Source organism: Danio rerio, chromosome 13, assembly GCF_052040795.2.
Source record: "Danio rerio strain M-AB ecotype USA chromosome 13, GRCz13ab, whole genome shotgun sequence".
NCBI lineage: Eukaryota > Metazoa > Chordata > Actinopteri > Cypriniformes > Danionidae > Danio > Danio rerio.
The window spans coordinates 43,062,808-43,084,841 of NC_141033.1; the positions used below are offsets into that span (position 1 = coordinate 43,062,808).

The window sequence follows — 22,034 nt, forward strand, 5'->3', positions numbered from 1 at the left end:
CAGCAGCAGGAAAAACAAAAGCTTGATCCCCTGAGCTGACAAAAATTTACATTATAGCTAAGGATAAACTTTGCCTGCGGCTTTCTAGCAGTATATCGACAACTGTGACCTCGTCTTTTTGTAGCACACATAAACAAAATATAAGATAGCTTTTACCTTAAGATAGGCCTATACCTTAAACTTTAAGATAGGGAGAAGGCTTATGTCTATAAATTTATAAACTTTATGGTCAATTTTAATTCAGGGTTATATTTTCTATTATGATTATGGAAATAAATAGGCTACAACTAGATTTGTGTTGGGACAACAAGTCGAAATTGTGTGGAACCCATGCGTTTTTACAGTGTAGTTTGGTGACGAACAATATGTTGTCTGGACGTACATTTTTAAGTCCTTCATGATATAAATATCACTAACAGAGCAGCTCATGTTTCTATTTTCCCCTTGGGAATTGAGTTATGATTCCATTACACCCCTTTAAAACCAAAACAGCTCACAGCATTTGCTGAGGAAACAATAACAAAAGCTTCAAGCGCCATCTTGTGGTCTGACACACGAAATGATTCTTTTTTCTTGCGATGTATCATCACTGTTTTGGAATGATTTAAGTTCATATTGTTTTTTTAAGATTAATATGAGTGGTAATTTGCACCTTAAGTATGTCATTTGTTATTTTGAAAACCAAAACAAGTCGTTAGAAGCCACTGTGAACTTTCTAATACTTGCTGGGAAAAATTTACTTTCACAAACAGGTTCCTTAAAAAAATAAAATAAAATAAAATCTGTCGACTTTCTTATCCATCTGATGTGATTATTGTGTAAAAGAACTGTTATCTTTAACTGTATTTTAAGTTATATTATACAGTTTCTTAAAGTTAATTAAAAATAAATAAACAAAAAATTAAAAACTACATCTTTATGTAGTACTAAATAATTGATGTTTTCTCAAATTGACTGACCATCTTACCAAAAACATTATTTGAAATATGACCATTTAGATTTGTATGAAAAATATAGTTGACTATTTGTAAAATAAAAAAAACACTTTTTGATAAGATTTTTTTTATTTTCAAATATAACACTGATAATTAAAGAGTTTTCATTCTTTTACACAATCAGTTTGTATTTACTCTTTTTTACTTGTGAAATTACCACATTTGTGAAAGCGACAACAATTATAGCACTATTGGAATAAATTGTTACCTGAATTACTAATAATTATGCATGATAACAAATATCAGTAAATTAACAGATATGAAAAACATCTGAGCTAGCAATTTACTCTACTGAGTGAAGCCTGCAGGCACTGCTCTTTTGAGTCACTGTTTAAAATGGCTAAAAGTAGCCAAATGTATGTTAAAAATCGCTTTTTTTTTTGCTTGGTGCTTTTTGAAAAAAGTTGCTTGGGTAGTTTGAAAAGTTGCTAAATCTAGCAATATATATGGCAACAAAATAGCTAAGTTGGCAACACTGGATTGAATTAATGCTGTAGTAGCTAATGTTCATAATTAGTCAATGTTAGTAGTAAATACATTAAGCTAACTGATGAAACCTAATTGTAAAGCGTGACACAAATTGCCATTCAGTGTATTAATAAGTTACATATGGGAAGTCTTAATTTGATATAGATAGTAATTTCAGTACAGTGTTCTTGATCCTTATCTGAGGTGGAAGTCTACACAGCACTACTGTTACATTGAACTACGCAGAATATTATGAAACTTGTTTTCATAAAAGCAGATAACCCTCATAAATTGCACAATTTCAAAATAATGATGCCGATGACTGGGATGTGGAACTCTGATAACCGTGGGTGTGAATGAAAACAACGCAGCTCATTGAAGCAAACGCATCCCGCCCTCTTCTGCTACACTATTGGCTAAAAGTCACGTCAGTCTCACGTACGCGCGCTCTCATTGGTCGCCCCAGCGCGTTTTTTGATGACGTAGCCGCTTGACCTTCTTGTACTACAATACGATTGGACAGTCCGCGAGTCCACCATCAACTGCATGTTTCTATTGGTAAGCTTAAACACGCCTGTCCTCCATTGCCCAAATCTCACATTTGAAGGTTAAAGTCAGTCAGTGTTCATCATACCGCACTTCAATCCAGCGGTAACCACTCTCCCCCCTCTTCTCTACATTTACAGACCCATTAAACCAGCAAAATGTCGATATTTGGTGAAGTCCCACAGGCTGCTCCTGTCGCAGTGTTCAAACTGACAGCAGATTTCCGTGAGGATCAGGATCAGAAGAAGGTGAATCTGGGAGTCGGAGGTGAGAGATGCACTAGAAACACACACACAGATTTGCATATCTAGATATACATAAGTGTGTGTGTGTGTGTGTGTGTGTGTGTGTGTGTGTGTGTGTGTGTGTGTGTGTGTGTGTGTGTGTGTGTGTCAGAATAATGCATGCTTTGGCTGAGTTCATACTGTTATCCTCTTACTGTGACAACAATAGGCCTTTTCAATAAAACAAGACCTGCCTATCTGCTTCTGTACTGCTCATTTAGAATGAATTGCATTTAAATAAGCCCCATGTGTTTTTAAATTATGATACTGGAGGACACAGCACGTGAGCTCAGATCAGCTGTTTTCTGCAATCCAATAGCAGCATCAGTAACATGAGATTCTTCATGCACAATGATCTGACATTTAACGTTAACTGTCTCTGATTAACTGAATGTAAATATATAACTGTAGGCAGTGTGTACTGTATGCTGATTTTCCATTAGATTTTAGATCAATGTTACATAAAATATTATATATATATATATATATATATATATATATATATATATATATATATATATATATGTTCTGAGCATTAAAATCATACATATAAACTTTTAACGCTGTTTAATATCATTTTAATATTTTATATATATATATATATATATATATATATATATATATATATATCAGGGTTCATGTGTATTTTTACTACAAAAATTCCATGACTTTTCCAAAACTTTCAGGTAAATATTCATGACCTAATGTTTTATGTAATGCGATGTACATGTAGTAAATGAGAAAAAATTGTCTAAAAAATGTTCAAATGTATTTCAGCATATCAAAAAAAAAAAAAAAAATGTGATAATCTGTTTATTTTTATTTTATACCAGTAAAATCGCTTTTAGAAAATATCTTGTGTGAAAATTTTTAAAAATGTTTGCTTGTGTCTTAGGCTAAAGGCTAAATTAGCGCAAATTAGCCTTTAGCACACACATTATCCTACCTCTGTAGTAGTTATTAGAGATTGTTGCTGGACATGACACTCAAAATGTATCTTGAATTATGACAAATGCAAGTGAAATAGAGGTGAAGCTAAAACTGCAAGTTGCTTTTTGCCCCACACAGAGAATGTCACGTGAAGGGATAGACATCGCAATTGTATTTGAAATTTACCCAATATTATCTTCTCAAATACATTAAAGTACACAGATATTTGTTTTGCAAATTTCCATGACTTTTCCAAAACATTTTGGGTTTACTTATTTTTCCCAAAATTTTCCAGGCCTTACAAAATTTTTTCTGTACAAAAAAAGTTTTCCAGTACCATAAGAACCTATATATATATATATATATATATATATATATATATATATAGATAGATAGATAGATAGATAGATAGATAGATAGATAGATATATTATGTTTTAGTATTATTTAAAATTCCTCTCCCATTTAGTCACGCTTAATGTACTGGAAACAATAATGGTCATACTCTTATTACTGCTACTAATACTTTATGTTAAAAAATATGCTTACACATGTATTTTACAATTTTAAAATCTCTTTGCCTCCGGGTAAAAGGAACAAAAACAGCTTTTAGTTTTAGGAAACTTTACTTTTCTGTTCACTGCATAAGCCACACAACATAATATATTTTATCACACTGACATTAAAGTCATGTCATTTAGCTCCAATGGCATCTAGGGCTTCTAAATATATCTAGGAGATCCTGATCCTGCTCTCTCAAGACAAATCAGCTGTGGATAGATTAAAAAAAAACATATTTGCTCATTATATATCTAAAAGGTATAATAAAAGTTATCCTGGCACTGGTCGGCCATTCACTTGTGCAGCGCTGTTAGCTGTGGATGAATAGATTGTGTTCTGTCAACAGTATTATTGTGCAGAAGCAGGGGTTATCTGTCATCTGCTGTGTAGTTATTCCTGATCCTGGTTAGTCAGCTTGACCTTGGAGGATTGTGTCAGGATTATCTTTATCTTCTGCTTTTCCTGACACCCAGCAGACACCGAACGTGACTCCTGAGTGAAAGATGAAAGTCACCTCTTTGAAAAGCCCTGAGTCATGGTTGTTTGTGCATTTTTTTGTGACCACCTCCCTCTAGTCTGTGGTCTTTCCTCAGTGTCAATGCTGAAATGATTATCTTTCTTGAGCAACCCTGAAAAACACACAGATTTTTATGTGCTTTCTGAAGATATACGCTGCAAGAAAACGACATTTTGTTGTGCATGTGAATTAACTTAAAATATTAGTATTATTGTTTTGAATATTGAAGATTATAGACCATATTAAGTACAACACATTAAGATTATCACTTATTTTTATTTCAGTCGTTAAAATATAATAATAAATGTGCTATAGTAATATATTGATTGATTGGCACTTCAACTTCAACTGTATATTCAACTTTATGAAAATATTGCTGTGCCTCACAAAACTCATGTAATTCAGATATTGACCAGTAATAAACAGAACAGATGTTTTGTTCTGCATGTGTAATGGATTTTAAAAGAAAAGCTGCAGCAGGATATCAGAACAGAAGTACACGTTATTGTCGAATAAGCACATTTTGCTCATGGTTGAAAGTTCACAGATAAATCCTGATCCTAGACTGCACTGATAAAATAGGAACAATTGAGTATGATTGATACTGAATAGAAAGGAATTCACTGAAATTTGTAGTGTAATATACAGCTGTTGAAGACATAATCATTAGCCCTCATTCATTTATTTTCTTGTCGGCTTAGTCCCTTTATTAATCTGGGGTTGCCACAGTGGAATGAACCGGCAACTTATCCAGCAAGTTTTTACACAGCGGATGCCCTTTCAGCCGCAACCCATCTCTGGCAAACATCCACACACACACACACACACACACACACATACTCATACACTACGGACAATTTAGCCTACCCAATTCACCTGTACCGCATGTCTTTGGACTCTGGGGGAAACCGGAGCACCTGGAGGAAACCCACGCGAAGGCAGGGAGAACATGCCAACTCCACACAGAAACGCCAACTGACCCAGCCGATGTTCTAACCAGCGACCTTCTTGCTGTGAGGCGACAGCACTACCTACTGCGCCACTGCCTTGCCCTCATTAGCCCTCTTGGTTGTGAAAATAAGTACCAAGTTAATATTTATCACATGATATGTATGATATTTTTGTCACAGTGTTTCTTATTATATTTGTTCTTCTAGATAAAGTATTATTATTGGCTGGAATAATTAACAAAATATTAAATGAATGAAAATTGCTAAGGTTAATATTATGTAAACTCAGAAGCGAAGAGCAAGATACTCTGGGGTTTTTTCAAGTAGTTTTCTTTATTAACAATCTTCTGGCACGCTGTAGTCATCAAAGACTAGGGTAGTGTTACTCTGTATTTGATCAATTTTAGGGGGCTGCAATGCATGGAGGTGGAGATTTAAAATAGTTTAAAGGTCCTGTGAAATTAAATGTTTTTAAGATGTTAGTAAAAGTTAATTTTAAAGATATCAAGTAGATAATCTAGTGTGCTCCAAAACAGTGACAAAATAAAGTTTAGAAGGTATAAAACTGTCATAATTATCTAAAGCTTGCAGTTTGTCCCCCTTAAATCGATCTTTTTTTTTTTTTTGACGCCACCTCATACTTAAGTTTCTCATCAAATATGGACCAATCAAATGCTATTTACAATCTGACATGCCCTGCCCCCTTCAAGATGCTTCTCATTTGCTTTTCTTTTGATGCTCTTGAGCTCAGCCACTCTCACTGGCTGAGCTGTTTTTAAAAAACATGCTATTGGCTGTTTTTAATAAGGGGGAGGGGCTACTATATATCTCACCCTCTCTTCATTTTTCTGTAAAACATTGAATAAAAATGAACACTTTGAAGCACTTTACACTCACAGCACTGTCTAAACAAGAAAACATTTTCTCAGAATTCTTGATCTGAAAGTAGGGAAAGCAGCATTATTTAAAAATCTTTACCTTATAAATGTCTTTACTGTCATGTACTTCATCCTTGCAGAATAAAAGTATTAATTTCTTCCAATAAAAAAAAAAAACGTTTGATCCAAAATTTTAGCTGAGAGAGAGTGTGTGGATCATAATTTAGCCTGCCTTTGTTTTGAATGGTCATGGTGTTCCTCTCTTCAGCCTACAGGACAGATGAATGTCAGCCCTGGGTTCTCCCCGTGGTGAGGAAAGTGGAGAAGATGATCGCTGATGACCACAGTTTGAACCACGAGTACCTGCCCATCCTAGGCCTGCCAGAATTTCGTTCCAGCGCATCTAAGATCGCTCTTGGTGAAGACAGTCCTGCTATTAAGGAGAACCGGGTCAGAAAAGATCACACTTATTTCACAAACATAATTTTGTAATTTTTTTTTCTGTTGTAGGATGCAGGTGTTTGATCGCTTCTTTTACAACTATTTAAATATTTCTTCAGTTAAGCCTCCAAAATATAAAAGTCTCTGGAAATACAATCTACAGTAATCTTAAGAATGAATACTTTTGAATGAATCTATCAAATTTAACAGTAAAGAGATCATTTAAATTTAAAATATAAGTGATGCTCTTTTCATATGTCTAGTCATCAGAAAAATTAAATAGATTGGGGTTTCCATACAAACTTTAGTGATCTATTAAAAAGGATGCCTCTTGTGCAGCAAATCAGCATGTTAGAATGGTTCCTGAAGGATCATTGAGAGTGAGTGACGTTGCTGAAAATTCAGTTTATTGTATACATTGTAAAATGTATTCGAATAGGACATCAGTAAAATGCTAAATTGTATTAGCATTTCATATTACTGATTTTATTGTGTTTTGAATCAAATAATGCAGCCTTAATAAAAATGTAGCAACATGTTAATTGTCTGTCTCTCTCACTATTCTATTCTATTCTATTCTATTCTATTCTATTCTATTCTATTCTATTCTATTCTATTCTATTCTATGCTTCCTTCCTTATTTCCTACCTTAATTCCTTAACTACTTAAATCAAGGCTGGTAATATATATTTGTGACTCTGGAACACAAACTACAGTTGAAGTCAGAATTATTAGCCCCCCTTTGAATTTTCTTTTCTTTTTTAAATATTGCCCAAATGATGTTTAACAGAGCAATTTTCACAGTATGTCTGATATTTTTTGTTCTTCTGGAGAAAGTCTTATTTGTTTTTTTTGTTTTTGTTTTTTGGATATAATAAAAGCAGTTTTAATAAAAAAAAACATTTTAGGGACAAAATAAGCCTCTTTAAGCCAAGTATTTTTTTCCGATAGTCTACAGAATAAACCATCATTATACAATAACTTGCCTAATTACCATAACTTGCCTACTTAACCTAATTAACCTAGTTAAGCCTTTAAATGTCACTTTAAGCTGTGTAGAAGTGTTTTGAAAAATATCAAGTAAAATATTATTTACTGTCATCATGGCAAAGATAAAATAAATCAGTTATTAGAAATGAGTTATTAAAACTATTATGAATAGAAAAGGGCGAGGCAGTGGCGCAGTAGGTAGTGCTGTCGCTGGTTCGAACCTAGGCTCAGTTGATGTTTCTGTGTGGAGTTTGCATGTTCTCCCTGCCTTCGCGTGGGTTTCCTCCGGGTGCTCCGGTTTCCCCCACAGTCCAAAGACATCCGGTACAGGTAAATTGAGTAGGCTAAATTGTCCGTAGTGTATGAAATCCCAGAAATGGGTTGCGGCTGGAAGGGCATCCGCTGCGTAAAAACTTGCTGGATAAGATGGCGGTTCATTCCGCTGTGGCGACCCCGGATTAATAAAGGGACTAAGCTGACAAGAAAATGAATGAATGAATGAATGAATGAATGAATGAATGAATGATTAGAAATGTGTTGAAAAATCTGCTCTCCATTAAACAGAAATTGGGGGGAAAATTAAACAGGGGGGCTAATAATACACTTCAACTGTACTTCATAAATTTTTAAGTTTATAAATTATTTAATTAAAGTATATTCATTAAAAGTGGAAAAGTCTGAAAGCAAAATGAATAAACTTTCCTCTTTTGTATGTTTGTTAGGATTGGGCAATGTTTGGCAGAGAAAAAAACTATTTGAAAATTTGGAATCTAAGGGTACAAAAATAATCTAAATACAGAGAAAATCACATTTAAAGTTGTCTAAATTGAGTTTTGGTATTTACTTTTATGGCCTTTGTAAAAGTAAATATCTACTTTACTTTAATACTTAAATGTATTGTTAAAAATGTACTAAATATTTTAATGGCACATGATCCATACTTAATATTCTAATGAATTTTGGCATAAAACAAAAATGTATTATTTTAACCCATAAAAGCTTTTTTTGCCAAAGATATACCCTTGCAACTTAAGACTGGTTTTATGGTTCAGGGTCACATTTTTGGTTGGTAATTACCCAAATTAATTATAGGTCTATTTGCACATTTTATTTTATAGTTTTTTACTGCTGTGTTTTGTTTTTTATGTGATGTTTTTGGTTGTTTTTCAGGTAGGGGCTGTGCAGTGTTTAGGAGGTACTGGTGCTCTAAAGATCGGAGCTGAATTTCTTCGCCGCTGGTACAATGGAACTGACAACACAAAAACTCCAGTTTATGTGTCTGCACCAACATGGGGTGAGCAGAAGACCAAGTCACATATAGAAAATCTGTATAACTGCATTACAGCAATACAGATACTTAATTGGCCAGAGTATTTTAACTTGCTGTTTTTATACCAAGTCTGAAATGTATTTTTATAGTTTGGCTTTTGAGAGCTGCTTTTTAAAAACATTATGTACAACACTTTGATAAATATTGTCATGACTGCTCAAAAGGCGGATCTGCGTGAATGAGTGTGCAGTTGTACAAACCTGCATTTGCTGACAGACAGTTTGGGCTACTTATCAGAATTATGGGAAGTGTCGGCCTGACAAATTTTAATTGGATGAACATTTTTTAGTCTTATGCCTTACCCAGAATATAAAAATACATGCAGTTGAAGTCAGAATTATTTGCCCCCCTGTTTTATTTTATCTTTGCCATGATGACAGTACATAATATTTGACCAGATATTTTCAAGACACTTCTATACAGCTTAAAGTGACATTTAAAGGCTTAACTAGGTTAATTATGTTAACTAGGCAGGATGGGTTAAGTCGACAACAATGGTTTGTTCTGTAGACTAGCGAAAAAACATATAGCTTAAAGGGGCTAATAATCTGACCCTAAAATGGTGGTTAAAAAATTAAATACAGCTTTTATTCTAGCTGAAATAAAACAAATAAGACTTTCTCCAGAAGAAAAAAATATTATCAGACATACTATGAACATTTCCTTGCTCTGTTAACCATCGTTTAGGAAATATTAAAAAAAGAAAAAAAGTTCAAAGGGGGGTAATAACTCTGACTTTAAATGTATAAATGCATTTAGATCATTTACTTTAATCTTTACTATTGGAATGTGAAGGGACTTTCAACCAGCACAACAACAAAAAATGTTTCTGAAGACAATCACTTACTGCACCTTTAACTTGTTTGAGTAAATTATTGTGTTTATTGTTGTTTCAATTTCTTAAATGTTAATCATCTTGCATCTTTGGTTGTAGAAAACCACAATGCTGTTTTCTCTAATGCTGGGTTTGAGGACATCCGTCCATACAAATACTGGGACCCAGTGAAGCGTGGACTCGATCTGGCAGGTTTTCTGGGTGACATGGAGGTGAGTAGTGGTTTAAATTCCGTTTGTGTTTTATAGCTGCTTATTTATCAGGTTTTGATAAAAAGTCAACTAAGATCTTTTTAATATTTGTGCAGAAAGAATTCTATAATTAACCACACAAGTGCCATTATAAAATTTAATTACAGTACACTAACAGGGAAACACTGTAAATGATGATCATTAAAGGGGTGGTCCACTACGATATCATATTTTAAACTTTAGTTGATGTGTAATGTAGCTGTGTGAACATAAACAACATCTCTGAATGTAAAAAGTTCAATGCAAAGGGAGACCTTGGTTTTTACAGAGTTAGCTTAGCAAAGCCTACAATGAAAGAATTTTGGGGACTACAAAAAATACTTCCGCCTCCTGTGAGATCACAAAGGTTGGTTTAATGCGCACACAAACTAGCTAAGAGCCGTGGCCAGAGGTGCTGTAACGTTATAGCAGAGATGAAGCAAAAAATGCATCTAAACACTGCTGTTTCCACAGAGCTTCGTCTGTTTCTGTATTTGGGCTTCCAAAGGACACGACACAAAGACAAAAGTGCTTACAGTTCAATATTAATTATGTTCCAGAGAATTATAAAATACACAGCAAGCATGATTTGACAAAACAGCTCCAGAATCTCTCTCAGTTCAGTGCTGGATTCGGCTAAAATCTCCTTAAAGCAGAAGCTGTGAACTACAACCTGAAAGTGTTTTTATTTGTTAAAATTGATCATGACATGTACAGTGTCTAGCGTTAATGGTATGCTGTAGCAACGATGTAAACAATGGAAAATGCTGCTTTGCGCCACAAATGATTTAGCTACAAATTCATATTAATCATACTGCTGTAAAAACACACACACTCCACCAGCACGTTTGTTTCTCTTATGTGTGTGCGCAACTTTGCATTGATTGTCTTTAAGCAGCTTTTCCATGTTTCATATCTCAGATAATGAAGTCGCAAAAGATATGTGGATGATTTATATTACTTATACCGGCTTATTCGGATACATGTGAAAGACGTCATGTAACACATAGAGTTGAAAAAAAAAAAACAGGATAGCTCACCTGACTCGTGGTAGCAGCAGAAAAATAAATCAGGGCTCACACAGGTCTCATCCCACATCTTGTGCTTTATTCTTCTCTCACAATATATTACAGAAAATAACTTAATCCGAGCATCAGAGAAAAAGGAAAAAAACTCTCGCGCACATGCGCTTGTTACAGAAAGTTCACACAATCTCTCACACACACACACACACACACACACACACACAATGGCAAACGCTCTTAAAGGAGCCGCACCCCATTTTTACTCGTTACAGAAACTTGTCAGATTTTATTTTTGTGAGCAGGCAGGAGGTTGACTGATTGTTTACACAACAGAAAAGTGCGTGCTTTTATGGGCGTGGTGTGGAGCCGATCTGCAAATCGCAGCACATTATGACGATGACCAATCAGAGTCACTTAAGGGCGGGCCTTTCAGAGGAACTAAGACATATATCAGTCGTTTTCATGTTAGCCGAGTAGCTGTGTATAATCAAAGTGAGATGTATGAAAAAATAACGTGATTTCCTTCAAGTGAAACATGAGCACACATTGCTTTGCATCTTATAAACACAACCAAGCCTTAAAATTACATTCTGGACCACCCCTTTAAATAAACATTTGCTATATACAGTCTAACTCTCATGTCTTTGGCATCAGAGTGCACCTGATCACTCCATCTTCGTTCTGCATGCCTGCGCCCACAACCCCACTGGCACAGACCCCACCCAGGACCAGTGGAAGCAGATTGCTGAAGTCATGAAGGTGAGGGCATCACTACACCTCCACATCATCTGACCGACATGCCAGGTTTAGAAATACTGAAGCACATAGAACAAAAATGGTCCCTAATTGTGTGTAATAGAGCATTTAAACACAGCCTACCATTACAACCTACTGTTGTCTAAATTTAAGCTCTCTGTAGTTTTATAAATACTAAGTTAACTATTGCACAATAACTTGAATATATCATAAAGTTGAGTCACACAGGGTCATCGTTCATCATGGCATTGCTTTACAATCAAGTTTATTTCATTAAAAGTTACATTTAATTTTGTCAGCTTATCTTAAGACTTTCAGTGGGATTCAGGTCGATTCGTAGTCAATTTATGAATAAAATGTAGCCTTTTTTTCACAATTTGAGTCCAGTTAATCTTGTAATCATCATCCTGAATGTTGATGGGATATGTCTTGTGACAGTTGTTTAGTGCATGAAATAAAAAGTAATACTGCGTTCATTACGGTTAAAAGTAGAAATGCACGATATATCAGTGACAACTTTGGTATTGGCTGATAACTACAGATTTTTTAATTTAATGTTACTGTTATTGGCCCGATGAGAAAAATAGGTTTATGTATAGCTCATAAATTGAAACTAAAATAGGAAAACACCAAAAGACCAAAAGTCTTGATTGATGTCCTGTTCAATTGAAGGATCTTTGTTTTTTCCAGTTAAGGTATTTAATGAAATCAGTTGCCCACTGTATTTTTATTTATTTATTTTTTGCTTTTTGCGTTTGTATTCACATGCTGAAAAAAATAATAATTAGCAAAGATTTATGAGGGGTCACTCTAGTCTGATGGCTACAATTAGAGTTTGATGATGAAACCTATTTTAAATTATTTATTTATTTGACCATTTTATTAATTTTTAAAAGTATACCTTCTAGCATTAAACACATTTCGTCTAGCATTTTCTGTCTTTTTATAAGGACCACCAAATTTCAGAAATTGTATTTGTGTATATATTTATGTTATGAATATTTTCATTCAGACTGTCTGCTGTTTTTGTGCAATTTCCCCCATTCTTTTTTCTAGGTTTTTTTTTTTTAAGATTGATTGTGAATATTACAGTTTTTCTCAGTGCCTTTGGTGCATTTCTTACAACACTATTTATATTTGAACATCAGTTAATGCATTTCTTAAAACAATTAGTCATTTGTGCACATCACAGTAGCAGATTCTCATTGCTTCCAACAAAATGCAAATGCTTTTGGAATGCATCAATTGCTTTCATACAACTCTCTGCTATTTATTACATTATCATCTGCTTCTTTTTGTTTATTTCAAAATTAACTAAACTTGTGAATGCTAAATAGTCATTCCATATTAAACTAATAGTCTTCATTTCATTACTTGAGTCATTACATACAAAAAAATGTTGAACTAGCTGTCAAAATCTGTCAAATGTAAATTTTATAAAAAGGTTTTAATCTTTTTTTTTTTCACCTGAAAATGTCTTGAACAATTTTATGAATGATTTACAGACCTGTGTATGTTGTAGGTTCAGTTCCAATATATTCTGCAATATTGTTTATAGTTGTGCACAGCTCTACTCAAAGGAAGTGTATGTTTGCTGTAAATAAGGGTGTGTTTATTCTTTTGCACAATTCTGTAAATAAACTAGGATTATAAAGTGCAAATGCAGTAAAAATGTGAAACATGCATTCAGTGTCTTGAACTCAGATATCTCACTAAATGCAGTGATGTCCAACTTTACTGTAGTTTTCAAATGGCTGTGCAAATAGTATTTAGTGCTGTCTTGAGCATTTGCAGGACGTGTCACCAAAATCTGACTTTTATGCTTTGGAAAACATGTACAGAGTAAACTGTCATAATGAAAACATGACAAAGCCATTTGACTATCTTGTTCATAAACAATGGTGTCAGGACTTTTCATTTTAATGACACTGACACCTTCACTGACATGAATACTTGCTTTTGAGGAATGAGCTCTCCATTTTGAGGCAGTGACACACTTTTGCAGGTTATCATCTCGGTTTTGCAGTTTGTACTAATTGTTTTGAGAAATGCATTAACTGTTGTGCAAATGTAAATAGTGTTGTGAGAAATGCACCAAAGCCACTGAGAAAAACTGTAAAATAGGTGTCTCCTGGTAAAAAGGTGTGACTTTAAAAACATCAACAGATTTCTAAGGAACAATTTTTAATGTAAGAGTTCAAAATGTAAATAAAATTAATAAAGAAATTATTAAACTTTTATTTAAGGTTTAAAATACAAAAATATTCAATTTAGCAACACTTGTTTATATGTTTGGTGAACAAAGTTACTGCTGTTCTCTTGTATAATATAGGAAACAGTACATTCAGTACAGTACAGTTCTATTAAACACAAAAGAAGATATTTTGCAGAATGTCAGAAATTTGCAGATATAATTATGACTAGTAGAAGGAAATACTGTGAAGGTCAGTGACTACCAGTTTCCAACATTCTTTAAAATAGCTTATTTTGTGTTCAACAGAATAAAGAAACACAAACATATTTGTGACGCATAAATTATGAGTAAATGTTGACTTAATTTTCATTTTTTTGAACCATCCCTTTACGTTTTTGATTGCCTAAATCCAAACTGTCATGTCTTATGTATGTAACTAACTAATTATCTCTTTTCTCATTTGTCTCTTCAGCGAAAGAATCTGTTTGCCTTCTTTGATTCAGCCTATCAGGGCTTCGCCTCAGGAGATTTAGAGAAGGACGCCTGGGCCGTGCGTTACTTTGTATCACAGGGTTTTGAATTGTTCTGTGCTCAGTCGTTCTCCAAGAACTTCGGTCTGTACAGTAAGTGGCTCCGACAGCATTTACAGGTTTTATTTTTATTCAATCCTGGTTCAGAATCATGTGATTTTAAAGAGTAATCTGACTTCGCAGATGAGAGAGTGGGAAACCTGACTGTTGTAGCCAAAGATCAAGACAATGTGAATCGTGTGCTGTCTCAGATGGAGAAGATCGTGAGAATCACCTGGTCAAACCCTCCGTCACAGGGAGCTCGTCTGGTCGCCATCACACTAAACACCCCGGAACTCTTTGCTGAATGGTAAATGCTAATAACATTTTTTTTTTTAGTTTTTTTTTTTAAAGTTTTTTATTTAAAGTTTTTGTTGTTGTTGTTGTTGAACAGCATATACACTTAAAAATATACATACACGTATGCATGAATGCAAATATAAAAATTTGCGTAACCGTCAACAAACTTATAATTTCTTGAAACAATTAAGTGAGACGATAAAAGGTAAAAGTACATTTTGTAAAAATAAAAGTCAGCATTTATTAGGGCCATTGGGATTTTTTTAAATGAACAGTTTTGTATCATTTATTTACTTTGAGGATTGTCATTAGTGTAGTAAAAATTTCATCTTGTGTATGACTTTTGTGTATTATGGCATATTATTTATACAAGTATTTATATACTTTATATACTGTCTCTTGTTCATGCAAATATTCTGTTATAAAAGCATGTATAAAAAATGATATGCTATATAACTATACATACACAACAGACATACATATATGTAATAATAATAATAATAATTATATATATATATATATATATATATATATTAGAGGTGTAACGATACACTCAGCTCACGATACGATGTGTATCACAATATAATGTTCACGATTCGATATGTATCACGATATTTGGAATAAAAATTGAAAATTAAACTAAAATGCAAATTTTACCAAGTAAACTATTTTTTATGTATTTCTTTTGTTTCAACTTGTTAAACTGAACCTTCTTTAAGAAAATAAATTAAACAGGCCTGTCTCTGGAAAATAAAACAATTTAAAAACTTCTTAAAAAAATATTATTGAAATGACAGAGACAAAATTAAGGAACAATTTAAGTAAAGGTGCAAAAAAAAAAAAAAAGCTTTCTATTCAATTGAATTTAACAGTAAGAGCTTAAGGCTTTGCTTGGTCACTTGCGTTTTTTGTGTGTGCAAAAAAAAATCCACATTTCCAGGTATTTAATTCATATTTAATTAAATTCATTTAGAGATATCTCTAATTACAATTGTGACTAGTCAAAACTCATTTAGAGATATCTGCAAATATTTTTCAATGGAAGTCAATGGAGGAATATGACTAGTCATAATATATTTGCAGATATCTCCAATCTGATTTCGTACTAGTACAATTGTAATTGCACATATCTCTAATTGTCATTCTGACTAGTCGAATTATAACTATGGCTAGTCAAAATATAATTAGAGATATCTCTAAATATATTTATGGATAGTCAGAACAAAGGTTTAAATGCTAAAACGGCTTGCCATACGCGCGCGTCTATCAAAGTCCGCCCTCTGTAGTAACAGCTCACGGTCAGCTCACGTCATGTGTGATTTTGCGGCGGGAACATTATATGAAGACAGAATGATATTTTAGGGTGAATTGTACCTTATAAATACAGTATGTGACTCTTTCAACACCATTAGGAGGTATCCCTGTCGCTGTGCAAAGTATGTAAATCACTGTGAAGACTTTAAAACTTAGGATGTTTGACCCAGTATGCCTTTCAAAAAGCGGACGAGTCTAAAGCAATGACTGTACAACCGAAATGTTGCCAGACGTCTGATTTTGAGAGATGGGCCATCCTCTATGTCAGCTCCACTCATCTTGGTCTGCTAACATTACTGCTGCTGCAATCTGAACTCACGTGCGACAGCAGGTGGAATGTAGCTCACGTGCAAACAGCTCAACTAATAAGAGAAAACGGACGTCATATCGTAATGAAATCGTCATAATGCCACGATGCATATTGTGACATTTTTGCATCGCAATAAATGGTACAACGATAAATCGTTACACCCCTAATATATATATATATATATATATATATATATATATATATACACACACACACACACATCTATTTTATACTTTTATATTAGTAGTAGTTTTTATAGTAGTTTTATCACACACAGTTTACGATTATTATTATTATTATTATTATCATCATTAATAATATAAATAAAGGGCGACGCAGTGGTGCAGTAGGTAGTGCTGTCGCCGCAAGAAGGTCGCTGGTGTGGAGTTTGCATGTTCTTCCTGCTTTCGCGTGGGTTTCCTCCGGGTGCTCTGTTTTCCCCTAAAGTCCAAAGACATGTGGTACAGGTGAATTGGGTAGGGTAAATTGTCCGTTGTGAATGAGTGTATGTGGATGTTTTCCAGAGATGGGCTGCAGCTGGAAGGGCATCCGCTGCATAAAAATGCGCTGGATAAGTTGATGGTTCATTCCGCTGTGGCGACCCCTGATTAATAAAGGGACTAAGCCGAAAAGAAAATGAATGAATGAATGAATGAATGAATAATATAAATAATAGTAATATACTTTAATAATAAAATAATAATCACATATTGTAAATAATATTATTTACAGTACATCATTTATATAGATTTTATATATATAATAAAAGTTAAAATAAAATAAAAATAACAAAATATAGCAAAAAATCCTAATGATCTATTAGGCTTGTTTTACCCCTGCAAATACTGGGGTGAAATGTGAACTGGATGTTTTCTTGATGTTTTTCTCCAGGAAGGCCAATGTAAAGACTATGGCAGACCGAGTTCTGCTGATGCGAGCTCAGCTGAAGGAGAAACTGAAGGCTCTGGGAACTCCTGGAACCTGGGAGCACATCACTGAACAGATCGGCATGTTCAGCTTCACTGGTCTCAACCGTAAGCATCTCCTCCTGGCACTTTCACACTCTGCTAATGCATGTGTTTCTAACATCTGCTCCAACAGTCTAATGCCGTTTCCTCACACATTACTGAAGATTAATTGTTGCCGTTGTGTCAAACCTTTATTTATTTACCTTTTGTAATGTTTTCTGAAATCATCATGAAAGAAGCCTTGATGCTGTTAAAAAAGTGTATTTCAACTGCTGGACACTCATAGTTTGTTAGCCATAGTTCAAAATGAAAGTTAATAAGCATTAAAGGGGGTGGCATGGTAGCTCAGAGCACTGTCGCCTCACAGCAAGAAGAACGCTGGTTCGAGTCCCTGCTGGGCCAGTTGGCATTTCTGTGTGGAGTTTGCATGTTCTCCCTTTGCTTGCGTGAGTTTCGGTTTTGCTTGCTTCGGTTTTTCCCCACGGTCCAAAGATATGCACTATAGGTGAATTGAATAATCAAAATTGGCCGTAGTTGTACAAGTGTGTGTATGAAAGTGTATGGGTTTTTCCCAGTACTGGGTTGCAGCTGGAAGGGCATCAGCTGCATAAAACATATGCCAGAATAGTTCGGGGTTCATTCCGCAGTGGCAACCTCTAATAAATAAGGGATTAAGCCAAAGGAAAATGAATGAATGAATGAAACAAACATTAAAAGAACACTACTTTTTTGGAAATGGGCCCCCAGAGTTAAGGCGAGTTTATTATTATTATTTATTTATTTATTTATTTATTTTTAGTGTTTTACTTTTACCTTAGCTTAGCATAGATTATTAAGAACTGATTAGACGGAAAGCATCTCGCGCAAATATTTCAAAAAGTATAAGATCATTTCGAATTATACTCTTATTATGGAATAATAATGACATGACTGTAGTAGGCGCAATGATATTATGCATGCGTTACCTAGTTACCAAGCTAGGGTTTTTTCAAGGTTCTGCGTAATATCAGGACCCCTGCTGGAGCCATTATACGACACCAAAATTCTTTTATTATTTTGCTTGAATAGGAGTATAGTTTTACTTTGGACTGGAGCTTTTCTCTGTCTTAGTACATGATTTAACTACGGATAAGTCAGGAAGGAAGATTTGAAGGAAATTTCTAGAAATAAGAAGAAAAAGCAAGATGCTAATGGTCTAATCCGAATCAGTGATCTATGCTATGCTATGCTATGCTAAGCTAAGCTAAATGTGCTCTTGCCAAACTTGTAGATCGACTGAATGGATAAAAAATAGTAAAACTCAAATAGGGGAGTTATGAAATTAGCCTATTTCCTCCCGTTGATCTATGTTGGAGGCTCTATAACTGGAAATTATTAGTTTGGAATATATCACAGCCAAAATAAATAGTGCCAGTAAGAAAACTGTACAATTTTTTGTAAATATTAGAGAGAGACTGTATCAGATAAATTTCAGTCCTGATTTTGTACGTATTATTTTAGTATTTCTGTTTTGATTTTATTTTACATTTTTGTTGGGTGGATCTCAGTCTTTGTTTAATATTAAAAAATGTTCAATAAAAAAAGAATCAAAATAAAAAAAAACTTGCCTAATACCCCCCCAAAAATGGATTGTTCCTATAACATATCGTCACAGCTAGATTTTTGGTCCTTTTTTTAGATTTTGTACAGATTTTGCTCTCATGTAAACACATCAACCGGCTTTTTGTGGTCTTATTATTGGTGCATTTATTAATGCATTCTCACATCTCATGTTTTAAATGTATAGTTAAAAAAAATTAATTACACTTAGAAACGAGCTTAAAAGAAAATGGAGCTGATGTCAGAGGCATTTTTAAATTGCAGGCTATAAGGTGGGATAATTTTCACCAAGTAATGCTTAAAGTATACTCGTAATCGAAAAAATGCTCATAATACTCAGAGTACTTTTAAAAAAAGGCTATTTTACTCATACTTTGAGTAGTATTTAAAACAGATACTCTTACTAATTTTGCACTACATTTCCCCCCCCCCCCGAGTATAATGGTATTTTACTTTAGTGTGGTTTTTTTCAGTGCTCTTTCCCCCAGTGTCCCTAAATCATCTTCATATCTTTGTGTTTTACAGCTAAGCAGGTGGAGTACATGATAAAAGAAAAGCACATTTATCTAATGGCCAGCGGCCGCATCAACATGTGCGGTCTCACCTCCAAGAACATCGACTATGTGGCCGAGTCCATTCACGAGGCTGTCACTAAAGTCCAGTAATCACCGTCACCTGTTTGTTTGTGTGTGTGTCAACAAGAACATAGACGCACACAGGCACACACACACACCAACACACACCTTCACACACCAACTTGTGCTGGTCTAATTTACTCATCAGCAAGATCCTGTTTTAATTTTGTAATTATATACAATGAAACTGTCCCAGAATATGAATATATATATGCACACAATTTCCTTCCCTATGCCCTTCTCATGTGTTAAATATTCTCAGTGCGTTTCATTTTAGTCTTGTTTGTGTAAATAAGCACTTTGAGGATGGGTTTAACTATGGAAGCTAGTTTCTGCCACAAAAAAATAATTAAAAAATAAGATAAAAACCTCACAAATGAGGCTTTTATGGTTTATATCTTGCCCCTTTTGACTTCTTTCCCCCACAATCGATAGAAAAAAGTTAAAACAATGCTACATTTTTCGGATAAAGGTAACATTTCCAAGAGGGGAAAAAGTCAAAGTTACAAAATATAAACTTTTCTTGGAATTTTAGTCATTTTTTGTTCATGAATCCAAGTTTGTATCTTGCAGTTTCAAAGAGGAAAAATATTTCACCCTATATTTTGCAAAGTTTAGTTCCAACCCTGCTTCAACACATTTACCTGTGGGTTTCAAACAAGCCTGAAGTACTCAGTTAGTTTAATCAGATTTGTTTAATCAGGGTTAAAGATAAACTGTGCAGAACTGTGGCTTTTTGCAAGTTTAATTTGCATCTTTGAATGGAATCAGCTAATGTGACTCTTCAAGCTCGCTGTCGGAAGGAATGAGCCCAACTGCTTAATCTTGTTCTTTACCTCCATAAAATGTTTCAATATCCATTTCCTGTGAGGAATAGTATACAGTAATGCTATATACATATTTCTATATATACATTTCTGCACATTTCCATCAATAGGATGTTATTGTATTTACAAAGGGGGTCTAAACTGCAAAGTTGCCCTGAGGCAAGAAATGAAAAATTACCATTTTAGTATACAGATAATAACATAAAGTGTCTCAATCAAATATGCTTCACATATCTATGCACATCACACACATTGTTAATGTAAAGACATTTAAATATGTTAAAAAGTTAAATCTAATTTATGTTCTGCTAGCAGTGTGCTCAAGCAGGCTATTGTCCCAAAATGGCTGTTTTGCCCCCAGAAGAAAGATCAAACCCTCACCCACCTTAAATTTTATTGGTCACAAGCTATTATTAGACTTTTTTTTTTTGTGATATTTTATTTAAAAAAAATTAAAGGGGGGGTTTTCTGGGCCAAAAAACTGGTTTGTTGCCTGAGTGCAACACCATGCCATAGAGGGTTAAATGGTATTTTCCTCAGAATTGCAAGAAATAAAGTCAGAGTTTTAGAAAAATCTGAATTGTGAGATATAAACCATTTTTAAAGAAGTAAAAGTCAGAATTATGCGATGTTTTACTTTTTTTTTTATCATGCGAAGAAATGTGCTTCCATAGTTTACAGTCAGCCAAACTCCAGTCTCTGGATTACATTAATCTAAAGGCTCCAGCTTGACTGATTTCATTATCTCTCATGCTCCTTGGATTAAATTACAACAGATCAGTGAGATTAAATCTGAGTTTATTGACTAACTCCGAACAGAAACAGATATGACAAAAAAAGAAGTCCTATCTTATCTTTATCATCCCATTTCACTGTATTGAGTGCTAAACTGAAGGACGATGTGTCTGTGAAGCTTGCACTGAGATGAATGACTGCAGAACTTGAATAACTGAGGGCATTAGATTGTGTTTCGCTGTTATTTTCAATGGGATTTATTTGCTCCTACAGTTCATTAAATGGCTTAACTCAACATTTTACCCCTAAATCAAATTTTTGTTGAATAACTTTTTAACTTATTGTAAAATTGGAGGGAAAATCCTGCATCTCATGTCTACTGAAGGCAGGTCAATTCTTTTTAAAGTGATTTTGAAGTTCAACGTTTCTTTGGCGGTGCTCATTCTGGAACTTCTGGGTCGTGAAGAGCCCAGGCATCGTTTTGCACTTTATTTTCCGATGTCTTTTTAATCTGCTGAATCTGCTCCATCTCATTGTGTTCCGGCTCGTTTGTACACTGCAGTACTGTTTAATAAATGTGCAGTCATTAGTCCAAGTACATTACTCCCCCAACCAGCTTATTATAGTGTCATAAGATCAAACCACTAGGAGTATAACAGCTCTCTGACCACAAGTATACTAATCAAAGTACATTGAAATAAATGAAGTAAGTTGACATGTCCTACTGTGTTTAATTTGTGTATTTTTCTATCAGTAGTAGTAATACTTATAATATTATGATATTGAAATGTCATTTATTTTATTATCAAATTAAAGATCAAATGAATCCTGGGCTGGTCAGCAGAAGA

General features: G+C 34.2%; 2 protein-coding genes across 2 annotated transcripts in view; one reads left to right on the forward strand and one right to left on the reverse strand.

The window, feature by feature from the left end:
* Window positions 1-2,062: 2,062 nt before the first annotated feature.
* got1 (glutamic-oxaloacetic transaminase 1, soluble) lies at window positions 2,063-21,901 on the forward strand. Its single transcript, NM_213057.3, is given in 9 exon segments — window positions 2,063-2,276; window positions 6,397-6,578; window positions 8,730-8,853; window positions 9,824-9,936; window positions 11,634-11,738; window positions 14,402-14,552; window positions 14,643-14,808; window positions 17,314-17,456; window positions 19,515-21,901. Coding segments are annotated over 9 exon segments (1,233 nt in total). The 5' UTR covers window positions 2,063-2,167; the 3' UTR covers window positions 19,655-21,901.
* cnnm1 (cyclin and CBS domain divalent metal cation transport mediator 1) overlaps window positions 11,043-22,034 on the reverse strand; it is a 60,124-nt gene continuing 49,132 nt past the window's right edge. Inside the window, exon 10 of the mRNA XM_087278100.1 lies at window positions 11,043-11,794. Coding sequence (XP_087134226.1) covers window positions 11,764-11,794 — 31 coding nt within the window. The 3' untranslated portion in view covers window positions 11,043-11,763. The remainder of the gene's footprint in view (window positions 11,795-22,034) is intronic.